This window comes from Anser anser (genome assembly GCF_964211835.1).
Source record: "Anser anser genome assembly, chromosome: 9".
Lineage (NCBI taxonomy): Eukaryota > Metazoa > Chordata > Aves > Anseriformes > Anatidae > Anser > Anser anser.
Genome location: NC_139729.1, coordinates 18867758 through 18881757, shown reverse-complemented (window position 1 = coordinate 18881757; position 14000 = coordinate 18867758). Strand labels below are relative to the sequence as shown.

General features: G+C 62.4%; 1 protein-coding gene across 1 annotated transcript; it reads right to left on the bottom strand.

Annotated features, from left to right (window-relative positions):
- Positions 1-6106: 6106 nt before the first annotated feature.
- On the bottom strand, positions 6107-10832 carry PTMA (prothymosin alpha; the record flags this gene model as incomplete). The annotated part of the gene is made up of 4 exons (XM_083848102.1): positions 6107-7013; positions 7421-7494; positions 9916-10012; positions 10698-10832. Coding segments are annotated over 4 exons (354 nt in total), but the record flags the coding sequence as incomplete, so codon positions are not given.
- Positions 10833-14000: the final 3168 nt, after the last annotated feature.

The window sequence follows — 14000 nt, the reverse complement described above, 5'->3', positions numbered from 1 at the left end:
CCGAGCCCACGGGGCTGTGCGGGATGGGGACGGCCCCACGGGCTGGAGAGCATCCTAGGCGCACCGTGAGCTTCTGGAGGAGCTGTCGGCCACCACCTGGGGCCACGCTGGGAGCTGCTCTGTCACGGGAGCCTCCGGTGTCCCCTCCTTGTCCTCCCTGATCTGGAGGTGATGCCATCAGAGGGGCCCGGTGCTGCTGGCAGCCCTCGGACTGGGGTCTTTGCCCAAGCAGCACTGCAAGGGGTCCTCTGGGCACAGCGCCCAGGAGGTCTGGGGTGCGCGCGTGTCACCGCTGCCACGACCCGTGGAATGAACGCAGCGATTCCCCCTTTCATTTACAAAAAAACGTTCCCACCTGGAACTGGCACCTCCGGGGCAGGGATGATCCCCGCAGCCTGCGCCCGCGCATGGGGACAGCTCCATGGGGACAGCTCGGGGGGATCAGGACCCGGCCGGACCAGGCGAGGATCCCCTCGCCACCCCAGAGCCCTTCCCTGCACCCAGCTCCTCGTACCCGCTGCCTCCGGGCGCTCGCTGGAGCCGTCACCACCCGACGGGGAGCAGGAACCGTCCGTGTGGTTACTCCCAGCCGGCAGCGGCCGCTTCCCTCGGCTCACTGCTGGCAGCCCGGGGTGGTTTGGCCGCCACCGCGGCTCCCGCGGAGGAGGCGAGCGCCTTCCAGCCGCCGGCACGCACCAGGCGTTTGTTTCTGTGAGCACCGCGGGGCAGGGAACGTGCTGGGGAGGCGGCCCCCCCACCCGCCGGCCGGCCCCCCACGTCGGCACGGGCAGGGGGTGACACGCAACAGGCTTCGGCCCTAAGGGAGCTCTCCGCTCGGTTTTGGGGGGCCATCACGCCCACCCCCGTCGCCAGCCACCCAGGGAGGCTCCCAGAGGCACGGGCATGGCTTTTGGCAAGTAGAAGCACCCATCGATGGGCCTCAGGCTTGCAGCAAAGGGGGGGACCTAAACCCTCACCCCCACGTGTGGCGGCGGGGGCACGGGGCTGGATCCTCCGCTACCCCCCGGGGCTCCCAGCTCCCTGAGCTCCGGCAGAGCCGGGCACAGGCTCGGGTTGGCAAGCTGCCCCGATAACGCTTGGGCGGGTGAGCAGAGCCTCCCTAACGTGGCTAATTGTCTGATTCACCGGGGTTACCCGCCAACAAAAGGTGCACAAACAGCCCAGGGCCACATTATGCTCGGTGCCTGCGTTGCTACTCTTACCTTCCGCGGGAGCAGGCCGGCACGGGCAGCGCGTGCGGGCCGGGAAGGTTCGGGTGCCTCTGTCCCCTCTCAGGGGGACGAAATCCCGCTCCCTGGCCGCTGGGCAGCCTGTGGGCAGAGCCCAGCGAGGCGTCAAATCACTCAGACCTCGGGGCCGCCTACAGACTTGCTGCGGTTCCTATCTGTTTCTGAAGACAGGCGGGTAGCCGAAGGCCCTGCTTTCAGCCCAAAGTGCCCAATTTCTGCCTTAGAGAAGCCCCACCCACCATCCCCCCGGTGCTGTGGGACCTGGGTGTGATCCCCGTTGGGGCTCAGCACCCAGCTCACCCCTACATGTGGCTGGGCACGTGCCTGTCACAGCTGGGGCAGCCTCTGACCTCCTGAGAGGGGCTGAGGCACCGCTGCTCTCCCAGCACCCTGGGGTAGGAGCGTGGCAGGTGCCCAGGGGAGATGACAAGCTGAGCGTGGACAAACGGGGGACAAGAAATGAGATTTTTGCCCAGCTTCTAGAAATGCCCTGCACCCCCAGACACTTCACCGCGTCCTCGCAGGGAACTCCCCGGCACAGAGCAGGGGCGCTGGGGGAATCGTTCTGCCTGCTCCGGGCTGGCAGACGTACCATGGGGTCCCAAGGGGTGCCTGGTGCGGGATTTAGGCAGGAAAACCCCACAGCTTCAGGGCTACCGAAAGCAGCACGTGGCCACCCTAACCTCCCTGCCTGTCCCTGAGCTGAGGAGCAGAGCCCCCCACGTCCCAGGTTTCCCATGGCGCCAGCGGGAAGACCTCGGTGGCACTGCCCCAGGGGACACGGGCCAGCACGGCCTGTCCCCACGGTGCTGCAGTGACTCCCGTGGGAGCGCCGTGGTGTCTGGCTTCCCCAGGCAGCGGCACTAGATGGTGCTGCAATACAGCAATATTTCCCCAGACTGCGCAACGCCTGCACAGCGCTGCCTGCCGAGCCCTCGGACGCCGTCTCGGGGCGTCGCAGCGGCTGGGGACTCCGGGAGAGCCACCAGAAGGACAGCCACCAGCGGCAGGTAGGCCCCCGGGTCACCCAGGGTGGGATCTGCCCCCGGGGGGAGCAGCCCTTGAGCTGGGCTGGGTATGACCAGAGCCAGCCCAGGGGGTACGTGTGGGGACAGCGTGGTGGCCTTGGGCTGGGGACTGTCCCCCCTCCTGGGGAATAAGCAGAAATAAGGGGGATGCAGGGATGGGAGCAGGGTTTGGTTCTCCAGGGGTCCTCGTCCCTGACTAGGGCAGGGTGGTTGACTCACTGTGGGTTGTCCTCCTCGGGGACAGGGTCCCCGCAGCCCTACCTCTGCCCTGGGGAGGATGAGCTCAGCTCAGGCAGGGAGCAGTCGGCACAGGGAGGGCTGGCAGCAGGGCACCGCATCCAGCTGGGCCTCCTCAGGGTCCAGGACCACAGCTACCAAGGCTCAGGGTCCATGGGGCGTGCAGCAGCTGGGGATGGGACGGGAACCAGATCCTCCACACCTGCCCTTCAGCATGGGCTGGGCTCTTCCACCTGCACCGGGCAGCCCTGGGGGCAAACGCACAAGCACCTGTAAGCCATTACGAGGCACTTCTTGGCTAATTGGGACGGGCCGGGACCAGCCACGGGCCCCACACTTCCTCAGCCCCCTCCAAAAGGGGCTGCTCCCCAGGGACACCTCATGCCCCAGGCCAGGTGACGATCGCTCTGCCAGAGCAACAGCTCGGCCTGTTTATTTTCAACAGCAACACCTCAAAATTCCTTCTGGTTGTGTGATCTTGAGGAGCCGTGCCTGGAGGGCAGTCTCACTTGTCAGACTCTGAAGTAGATGCCAGTAAATCTGCTCATCCCAGACGCAGACTGCACCAGTAACCCCGGCCCGTGTCTAGAGCGGAGCCCAAGCCCTGCGCCTGCCACGGGCAGGTTCTCCACCGACCCCTCAGGGTGCTCCAGATTTCGTGGAGCTTTGTCAAGATGCAACACGAGGAGGCTAGAAGTGTTTGGATGAGGCCGAATGAAAGCTACGGCTGGGCGCACGCCAGGCTTGAGCGGATTAAACGGGTCCTAACCTACGACGGGCAGGAGATGGATCTACCGGTGCAGACCCTGTCCAGCTGCCCACAGGCGTTGGGCTCGGCCCCGTGGTTCTGCTGCTCGTGGCTGACGGTTGGTGTCACGGCTCCACCGGTGCGTGGCATCAGGCTGACCACGTGGAAGCTGCTCTCCATCCACCCAGCTGCAGCAGGACACCGCCGCTTCAGCTGAGGCCGAGCCACAGCAGAGTCCATGGTCAAGGTGGTCACCCGTATGCGTGGCAAGGCCCAGAGCCCTCACAGGCTCACCCGAGGCAGCCTGCAGCCCTCCTGACGTTCCTAATGGTTGCCTTCAGTGGTTGGCAGCCCGTCAGCACACCACGGAGCAGCCTCCATCGTTCCCTTCAGCGGCCTCTAGGACCAGCGGGATCACAGGCCCGGCTGCCACCACGCGGTGTGTGTGTGTGACCAGTGGAGGCCCAGGTGAGGGGCTAGCCTCACACGTCCTGCCCAAGGCACATGGTGGCTTCTTCACCTCCAGCCATGCAGCTTCTGGTCACCAGGACCTCCTCCGGGGTGGAGGCCGGCTCATCACAGAGCCCGCTCCCAAGACATCTTCAGAGGCGCCTTCAGCCAGCACGACCCACGCGAGCCTCCCCCAGCCGAGTGCGACGTGGAATCCCCATCCCAAGGGGCCTCCAAGCGCCTCATCCCTTCGGTGCTTCAGATTTGGGCTGACGGCCCAGGATCTCGGTGCCAGGGGAGGCCGGGAGCCCCCTCCCAGCCTCGCATCGCCTCACGTCCTCCCCAGGACCCGCAGACCCCACCACTGAGGGCACCTTGGAGCCCCCCCGCCCTTTATAGCCCTCGGTGGGACGTGGCTGCCCCCGACTGGCCGGCACCGCTGACAGATGTTGGCACGGGATTGGCTCGGAGCAGCCCCCCGCCCTGCGATTGGTCAGCCTGCTGCCACGGGAGGCTCAGCCAGGTGGCAGCGCGCGGTTGGCTGGGGGCTCCCAGCAGCGGCCCGCGATTGGCCAGGCCTGGGTGCTGCTTGGCTGTGATTGGTGGAGGGAGCGAGGTGGGGGGGGGGGGAGCGAAGGGAAGGACAGGTGGCAGCAGGCGATTGGCTGCCAGGCGGTGCTGCTGCAAGGGGATTGGCTGCGGGCGGGGGGTCCGTGCACCGAGCTGTGCCCGGTCTCAGCCCGGAGCTGGGGCAGCCGCTGCTCTCCTGGGGACGGGGACACGGGGATGGGGACACGGGGGGGCCGCCAGAGCCCTGGCAGGGCCATGACAGCAGGGGGCTGCCCGCAGTGCCCAGGGACTGAACACACACCCGGTGCTGGGGGCGAGGGACGGAGGATGGAGGACGGAGGATGGAAAATGGAGGATGAATGATGGAGGACAGAGAATGGAGGACGGATGATGGAGGATGGATAATGCAGGACGGAGGACAGATAGTAGAGGATGGAGGATGAAGAACGGAGGATGGAGGACGGATGATGGACAGACGATGGAGGATGGAGAACCTGGAGCCACAAGCTGGGGGCTGCCCCCATCCCACCCCTCCTCGCCACCGGAGCACCAGGGCACCGGCCCCATGAGCCCGGGTGTGCGTGCGGGATCACGGCACCTCGGCGACGCGGAGCCTGCCCTCGGCAGCTCCTGCTGCTGCAGGCGTTATTTGAATAATTTGCCTTGCAAATCTGCAGGCACCGGCTCCGATCATGCAGTGGGGGCATCCAGTGCCGTGCGTGCACTGAGACAGGGCCACAAGCATGGCTCTTCAACAAAGCAGCACCCAGCGAGGCAGCTGCCGGCCCTACACTGCCACGACCCCCGTGGGATGCGCTGGCACCCCCTGATCGCAGCGATCGCTGGCCTCCGGCCCCGCCGCGAGCACCCCATCACCTGGCCAGGTGACAAGTGTGGCTGGATGCAGGCTGAGAATCAAGGCAGTAAATCTGATAAGCTATCAGCCAGTAGCACGATTAGCCGGATAATTAAGGACAAGGGGCAAGATTCTGAGCTGATTTGCCACTTGGTGTAAATACAGAGTAAGTGACCTGGCTGCTCCCGGCACCAGGCAGAGCTGCGGCAACTGCAGCCTGTGCATTAACTGCACCACAGTTCCCTTTTTTTTTTTTTAAGTAAAAATCAACCCCAGCATCTCAACACTGCTCCCTGTGATTAGAAGTGCTGGAGAAGGAAACAGATGGAGAGGTTTTGGCACAGGTCAGCTCAGCAGGGGAATGGGACACTCGAGCAAGCCGCAGGTGGGGAAGGATTCAGCACAGGCACCCGGCAGGCTCCGTGGATGCTCCCCACATGCCTGGCCAGGTCACCCTCAGCTCCAAACCCCTGGAGGAGCGAGGAGAGGTTAGTTGGAAGGTCAGGAGCCAAGCGAGATGGCTGGGCTGAGCTTGGGGTGTGCTTAAGCAGACAGACAGAGCCCCAACACCTCCCACAGCCCCACCGCAGCCTCCTCCAGCTCCTCCACCAAGAGTTAAGCTGCCCCCAGGAGCTGCTCCCCCAGGGCAGGGAGGCATCAGCACACAGCCCCGTACAGCTGGACACGCACTTGAAGGCATTGCAAGAACTATCCTGCAATATTTTCCCCCTCCCCAGTTTTCAGAGCAACTTCCAGACCTCTGAAATCCCGCTGCCTTTCCTGCCCTGAAAGTGGATGTCACAGCCCCAACCACAGCCCCCACCACTTCACGTCCCTCTATCCTCTCTCAAACTCTCCCCAGCCCAACTCAAAACCAAAGAAACAAAGGACAGAAAGAAGGAGAAGTAAAGAAATAAAAGTAAAACAAATGAAAACTAAAACAAAAAGCAGCAGTTGGGAGGCAGCCTTGTTAGGACAACTCAGCAAAATAAAATTCCGGTTTATTGTTGGACAACATTGTTTCACACATACATCAAACAGGCCAAAAAAAGAAAAAAAAATAAAAATAAACAGCAACTTCATAGACAGAAAAAAAAAGAAAAACCTTTTTATCTTTGGCCTTGCCACCTCATACAAACCACGATCTATGGTACAGCTAAAGTACATACACAAAAAAAGTTACTGGAATGCTCAGAATAAGATTGTAATTTTTTTTTTTTTTGCATTTTTGTCTTTTTTTTTTTTTTTTTTTTACAAGGTTTTGTTTTATTCTCCTTTGAGATAATGGTTTGGGCCTGGTCACACCACAAGTAAAGTCAGAGATAGGTAACAAGAGATATACACTTCAAAGCCCCCCTTTTGGTCAATCCGAGATCACTTAAAAATGGCGGACCTCCTAACAATATGTACAAAAATATAAAATGTAAATAAAAAATACAAACAAATTCTCCTTTAAAGTACTTTTAAGAAAGAAAGCAGGGCCTTGAAGTTTTGGTGCCTGGGGGGAAGGGGGTCTGTGGGGGGTCGGGGCTGGGGGGGGGGAAGGGAAGGGGGGTTTTCTCTCCCCGCTAACGGGCGAATCGTTTCGGTATGCTCGGTGAGTGGCAGCGCCGCGCCGGGGGGCCGGGGACGGGGGTTCACTCTACTTGGTGAGGATGACCACGGCGGATAGGGGAGGAAGGGCTGTGGGGGGCGGTGGTTGCGTCGGGCGGGCTGGGGAGGAAGGAGGGGGGCGGGGGGGGTCCCAAGGGTGAAGAGGACGCGCTGGCCTTTTTTGTTGGTTTGTTTTCCTCCTTATTTAAAAAAAAATAATAATAATTTGCTGCCTAGTCATCTTCGTCGGTTTTCTGCTTCTTGGGATCGACGTCGTCGTCCTGAGGGGGAAAGGGAAGCCGTTAGGGGAGGGGGCAACACCCGGGCGGGCAGAGGGATTTCGGGTCCCTCTGCTGATGCAGGGACAAGGCGGAACACCAGAAGCGTTCCCCGCGGCAGGTAACTTCTCGCAGCTGGCTCGGGGGCTGGAGCGCCCCTGCCCAGTCCCACGCCACAGCGCTGGGGCCCCAAACCCAGGATGAGCAGGGCTCCACGCCACCACAGCAAGCACCTGGCTAACCAGGCCAGCGTATAAATGGAACTGGGCCGCATCCCCCAGGGGCACACAGCAGGAAGCCCTCGGGCAGGATCCGGATCCCGGCACCCAGCCTGGGCGTCTCCGACCCCGCTGATGCCACCCCAAAACCCGCTCGGGACACAGGGGGCTCGGCGGGGCTGCTCTGCCTACCTCGTCGTCCTCAGCTGCCCGTTTGCCTGTGGCTCCCTCAGCTTCGTCGTCTTCATCGCCGTCCTCCTCCTCACCTGCACGGGAGACACGGGGAGGAACGTGAGCCCCCTCTCGTGCTTCCAGCACCACGCAACCTTCCTCGGGGTTTAATCCTGGCTCGGCCCAGCACCCCCTCTCCTCAGCTGCCTTCCCAGGGCAGGGGGCACCCAAGGGGATGGGGTGTTTGAGGGCAACCCCCAGCTGACCTGACCCAGCAGCAGAAGGAAAATTGGGATTTTGCTGCGTGAGGCCAGGCTCACGCCGTGCTCGCACCACAGGCAACAGGAGCATAGAAAAAAAATCCACACCTTCCGAGATCACAGCGCATAAAAAAAAATAAAAAAGGAAACCTCTTTCTAGTGGCTGCTCCGCCTAACCGCTCCAGATTACTTCTGCTTCCCTTTGCAGCTATTAGTCCATCTTTAATGAGTTAAGAGAGCCAGAACGTATTAGTTCTGAGTCAGAACACTTTCTAATTATCAGAACGGGAAACAAACGCTACCAAACTTATCTTGCAGCTCAGGAGGAGGATGAGCCGAGAGCTCTGGGCTTTGACCCACTTTGAGCTCAAGTAGGCCAGTGGATCAGAACAAGAATCTATCATATTTGGCCGGTTTTGGGGAGTTAGGGGCAAGAACAGAGGCCCCCCGAGGAAGAAAAATCACTCGGCTGCCTCAGAGCGCCTTGCATAACGCGAGACCCTACTAAAACTTCCAGCGCTAAGGCCAGTAAAGCTGGCTTTAAACCGCCACACGAGCCACGCGCAGACAGGCAGAGGGGGATTAAGGTCAGCCCATCCTCCTTTCCCCTCTCCTGGCATATGCTCGGCCACGCCGTGCCCCACGCCGCGGGAAGGGCCCGGATTAGCTCGCAGCACCGGGCGGCTCAGCGCCCCGCCGGCCATCACATGCACCGGGCCGGCCAGCCCGTCAGGTGACGGCACCAAGCTGATTGGGGGCATTTTTAGTTCTTTGAGCTGCTTTAGGCAAAGCAAATTATGAGATGGGACGGGGAGAAGGGTGAGGAGAAAGAAAATACCCTCGGGCTCCCCTCCGCTGGCCGACTCGGGGATGGAGTTTGCCCACAAGTGGTAGGGAAAAGCTGATGCAAGCGGTGCTCGCTGCCTTCGGATTTGCAGTTTTGGGGCTTGGATCGCCCGGGGACAGATCCTGCACAGGATCCCAGCGAGGTACAGGCTCCCAGCACCGCCAGGGGAAGGTGCCAAGCTGTGCCTGCGCTCTGCCAGCTGGGAAGAGCGGGGCTGGCGCTGCGGGACCGCGGCTCCCCGGGCTCCTCGCAGCAGTATCCAGGCAACACTTCCACCCCGCACACATGCGCGTGCGGCACACGCATCCCCCTCCCTGCCTGGGGAGGGGAAGGCTTCCCTTCTTCCATCCAGAAGGGGAGGTGCAGGTAGATGGGATGGGGACCGCACCGATCCGTCCTCGGGGGTAAAGGCCCTGGGGACAAACAGGGCCACCATTCCCAGCTCCTCTGGCAGAACTGTCCCCAAAGGGCACAGAGGGCAGCAAGAAGCCAGGAGCAGAGCACCGCCCTGCCGGAGGCAGGTTTCCCCGCTTACATTCTGCCCCAAAAGGTGCTGGTCTGATGTTTATTTGATTCCCAACCCCACCTGCCCTGGCCCTCTCCCGCAAAACTACCCGCCAGGTTAGTAGGTCAGCACTTAACCGAAAATTCACGGGGGATTAACCTAGTAACAGCTCATCAAGGGCCTCAAGTTCATTCCAGTGTAACAAGAACAGTTTCCTTCCAGCCTTAATGGGGGATAAAAATAAACAAACGTCGTTCATCCAAGCAGATCTTAGGGAGGGTGGAAAAAAATAAGTGGGGAGTGTGAGAAGCGGTTCGGGAAGTCACTGCTGGATTGCTGCTCACGGCCACCAAAACCCCAAATCAGGGGGAGGGCAGGGAAACCCAGGACAGCAGACCGGGGAGGTTCAAAAGCTTCACTGGAGGACGGGGAAGTTTGAGCTGCAGGTTCCTCGGCTGCTTGCACACAGCATCCAGGCGGCACACGAGGGGATGGCACCAGCCCCTCAGCGCAGCAGCACGGTGAGCCGCCCTCCGCGGCCGAGGCACAGGCACGCCAGGGCTGGCTGCATCCCGCCCTGCTCGCGTTTGTGGCGATCCCAGGAGTCAAGGGCAGGTTTTACTGCTCGCGCGGAACGGCTAAGGCGCTTATTCAGCGCGGCGGCACGGTGCCGTCTGGCCAGAGGAGGGAGGAAGGAATCTGCCCTCAACCTGCTGGAAGGGATTCAAGGCTGACTTCACTCCCCAGGCGCTGGCGGGCTCAGGCGAGCGGGGAAGGACCGCACCAGGCTGCCGAGAGCCGCCCCGCGGCCGCCGCGAGGGGGAGATGGTGCCCGCGGCTCCCCGGGGGCCTGGCAGCCAGGATGCAGCCGTGGGACGGGGGCAGGGGGAACAAGGAAAGTTACCATCACCCTCTTCCTCCTCGTCCTCTTCCTCGCCACCTTCCTCTTCCTCTTCGTCTACTTCGTTGTCAGCCTCCTGCTCTCCGTTTTCCTCGTTCTCCTTGGCAAGACAAAACATCACTTAAAAAAAATGCACTGGGGAAGGGAGAAGGGGGAAGAGATGTTCAGCAGAAGCGCACGTCCCCACCTTTCCTTCCTAAAGCACCAGCCCGCTGGAGCCCCAGGCGCGCGTCTCGCTTCCTGCCTGCCTCCACACAACGCAGACAGCCCGGGCATGAAGGATCAGGTCTATAGTAACTCGGGGCTGCGGCTCGGAGGCCAAGACAAAGACTGCAGAGGCTCTTGTGACACATTAAAATGCAGCCGAGTGAATTCCCCCAAGCACGTTAAAAATAGAAACCCAACCGGTTTGCTTGTACACAACATGTTTCCCCATTCAACTGGTTGTAACACTGAAAACACTTTTTTTTTTGCCCCCCCACTTTCTCTAGTGCCTAGAAAGAAGGCTGCACCAGATACAACCCGGCATGGCTTTTGGGGAAAGGACCGAGACATCCGAGCCCAGACCTTGCTTTCTGCGCACACAGCAACTGATACAGGCTCAGGAGCTTCTGTTCAGCCTGAAACCCCTCGACGGCTCCGCACAGCACAGCGGTGCCGTTTCTAGGGGATCCCTCTCAAGCAGGGCTGGGGACAAGCTTGCAGCAAAAGCAAGAAGGGGAAGGGAAATAAAAAAAGCCGTTGGAGCGAGGGCTGCCTCTCCCTGCAGACCCAGCCATACTCACAGCATTGCCGTTGGCCGGTGCATCTCTGCCATTTTCTGTTTCTTCAACAACTTCCTTCTTCTCTTTTAGATCCTGGAAGGAGCAGAAAAGCAGAAGAGTCACCCAGATTCCAGACGCCTGGGTCAGGGAAGGTGCGGATCAGGTGAGGAAAAAAAAACAGAGTCCTAGAGCGCACGGGAGCCCGCTCCTCTTCGCACCGGTTCGCCCTGGGATTTGGTTGCCACATTCTGGCTCCTCCTGGGGAAGGCGAGAGCGTGGGGGCGAATTTCGATCCGAGCTCGCCTTGCCAGAGCGCAGCTGTCTCAAGAAGAGGCTGCTCTGTTTCACCTCCGAGCTCCCGAGCACACGGAGCCGGCCGCCTGCATATGCTCAGCAGCAGCGGCGCTGGCTGGTTGCCCATCTTAGCACAGTCCACGCAAGCTCCTGCAATGCCACGGCGAGCCGTCAGCCCCGTCCAACGCACGGGCTCCGCTGCCCCAGGGCTGCAGACGTCCACGGCTGTGCTCGGTGCTTTCACAGCAGGAACAAATCCCAGAGACTCATTAGCAGAGACTGCGGTCTCTGCCCTGCCTGGGGAAAATCATACGGCGCACATTACACGCCTGGTCTTCCTCGTAGCGGCAGAGAGGAGACTCCGGGATCCATCTCACAGCGTTACGCGTAACAGGATGGGGTGGGGGAAGCAGCCTATTTTTATATCGCTCCGGAGCCGGGCCTGGCTACTTTTGGTTCAAGCCTCCACCACGAGCAGAGCGAGAGTTTTTTTTTTTTGCTATTGATCACTGTCAAAATGTCATGCCAAGTCGCTCGGCAAACAGGCTGAGAGGATCCAACTTTATGTTCCCGCATAAAGAACACTTGGATTTAACACTGGCATCTCTGCTTGCATCCTCCTCCCCTTCTGTTCCTCCATCAGCTGGAGCAAGATCCTTCAGCACAAGCGCTACCCCAGCCAAGGAAAGCAGAGAGGCCCTTCCCCAGGGCCAGAACAGCCACACGGCCGGCTTCAGCAGCGACCACGAGGTGTTTCGAGTTGCTGGCAGCTCCCTGCTTCGCTGCAGCAGCGGCGGCAAGCGGCCTCGCCCCCTCCCGCCTGCCCTTTGCGGCCGCCTTGCTCGCTGCGGGCACTTTCACTCCTGCTGAGCCGCTGTCACTTCCTCGTGGGAACACACCACCCGGTACGAGCCGCGAACGCTGCTCTGTTTTGGGAGGGCTCAAACCACCGAGGGTAAGCGGCGCAGGGGTTTTAGACCACTGGGTTGTTTGCCCGGGCACAGGGACAGACCGGAGGGGCACGCAGGGACGCTGCTGGCAGAGGTGCCCAGGCTGCCCTGCCCCAGCGCCGCGTGCCAGGGCCGGGCGCTGCTTCTGAAGCCAGCTCCGGGGTTACCACACCTGTTGATCAAACCTCGCCCCATCGAATCAGCATCCTACAAGGCTGGGGCACAACACAAACAGGCTCCTTCTCGCTTCTATCACACACACGAATCCCTGGCCATCTCCCCCACACTGCCCAGCTCCATCACTTCTTACACCGCCACCGACCTCTGCTCCCCTACCACCCAGGGGCCGATCACGGCCACTTAACCTCTCGCGCCCACCACCGCCGCTGCGTTCTGCAGCTGTTACCTCGCATCAGGCACTCCAGCACGAGAGCGACCAAACATTTCCAAAGTTAAACACTGAGCGCATCGAGCAGTCAGAGTTTCCACGTCTCGCTGTGACCGATGAATCTCTTGAAAGGAGCCGCTTACAACAGTAAGCCGTGCTGGTCAAGGAACACCTCATTCCTGGGCACTCCAGCTGGACGCATCTCCAGCCCTGACCTTTTCTGGGCCGCCGAAGACGTTCCCAGCTTAACGCCCACCGGGACGCTAGGGCACGAAGCCCACGCTAACGGCATCACCGCAGGGAGCCCACAGCGCCTCCCTTTCCCCCGGATAAGGGGGGGGGGGGGGGGAACAAACAAAACAAACACGTGCCCGGCACCCTCTGCACGACCAGAGCCCGCGCACCCACCGGGAGTTCTTCAGCTAATTGCCGGCGCCTCTAATTAAAGGCGCGCCCAGCCTGTTTGTCCGCGGCGCGGCGCCACCCGCGGCCCCCAAACTCCCGCCAGCAGGGGGCCCCGCGCGCGCCGCCACGCGCCCTCCCGCCTTTCAAAAGCGCGCGCCACTCTCCGCGCCCTCTCATTGGCCGGCCGCCAGCGCGCCGGGCCCCGGCTGCACCCCCCCCCCACGCGCCCCCCCCCCCCACTTCCCCACCTTCCCGAGGCACGCCGGGAGTTGTAGTCCCCCAGCGGACTCCGGCTCCCAGGGGGCACCGCGCGGCGCTCGGGGCCGCACGTGGTGGGCGCCCCGCGGCACGGCGGCGGCGGCAGCGGCCGGGGGCGGCGCTCGGCGCGGAGCCGCCGCCCGGGCAGGGCGGGACCCCCCCCGCCCGGCCCTCCCCCGCCTCCCCTTTTCCCTTCCCCTCCCCGCCTCCCGGGACGGAGCCGTCGTTGCTGTTCCCCGCCGGCCCGGTGCCCCGCCGCCAGCCCCGGTAACCGGAGCGGGTCACCTTGCTGCCGAGCCACGGGTTTTAAACACCCCCCCCCCGCCCCGACGCTGAGCCCCTTCCTCGGTAAAGGGCAGGGGAAGGTTAACGGAGAGCTTGGCCCCGGTTCTGCCCCCTCTGGGGGGGGACCCGCCTGGGCGCCCCCCTCGGTGCGAGCGGCACCGGTCCCGGAGCGGGGGCGGCGGGCGGAGCGGGAAACAGAAGTGAAATCGAAATCCGACAAAACCCGGTGCTCGGTGGCTGTTTTTTTTTTTTCCTTTACCCCCCCCCCTCCTTCCGTTACGGTTTTTTTTCCCCCTCTTGCTCACCTCCAGCCGCGCTTTACCCCCCCCCGGTGCCCGGTAAGCGGCCGGGTCGCGGCGGTCCCCCAGGGCCGGCCGCCCCCGGTCCCCGTTTCCCACTCCCCCCCGTCCTCCTCCGAGCCCGGCTTCCCCGCAACTTTCCCGTCGAGGAGCTCAGCCCGCCCGGCTCCCCGCGGCCCCGGGGGACGGGCGCTCCGCCGCGGCTGCCAGACAAAGGCGGCCGCCGGGAGCCGCACCGGGGCCTCCCGGGAGAGCCGCTCCCCGCCGAGCCAGCCCCGCTGCCGGGAGCCTGGGCCGGAGCTTCCCCCCCCCCCCCCCCCCAAAACAGTCTCCCCCTCCGTACCGAGAGGGCCCCCGACGGGACGGCTCCGCCAGCGCCTCCCGAACCAGCTCTGCGGTTCCAAAACCTTCCTTTACGGGGGGGGGGGGGGGGGGGGGGGGGGGG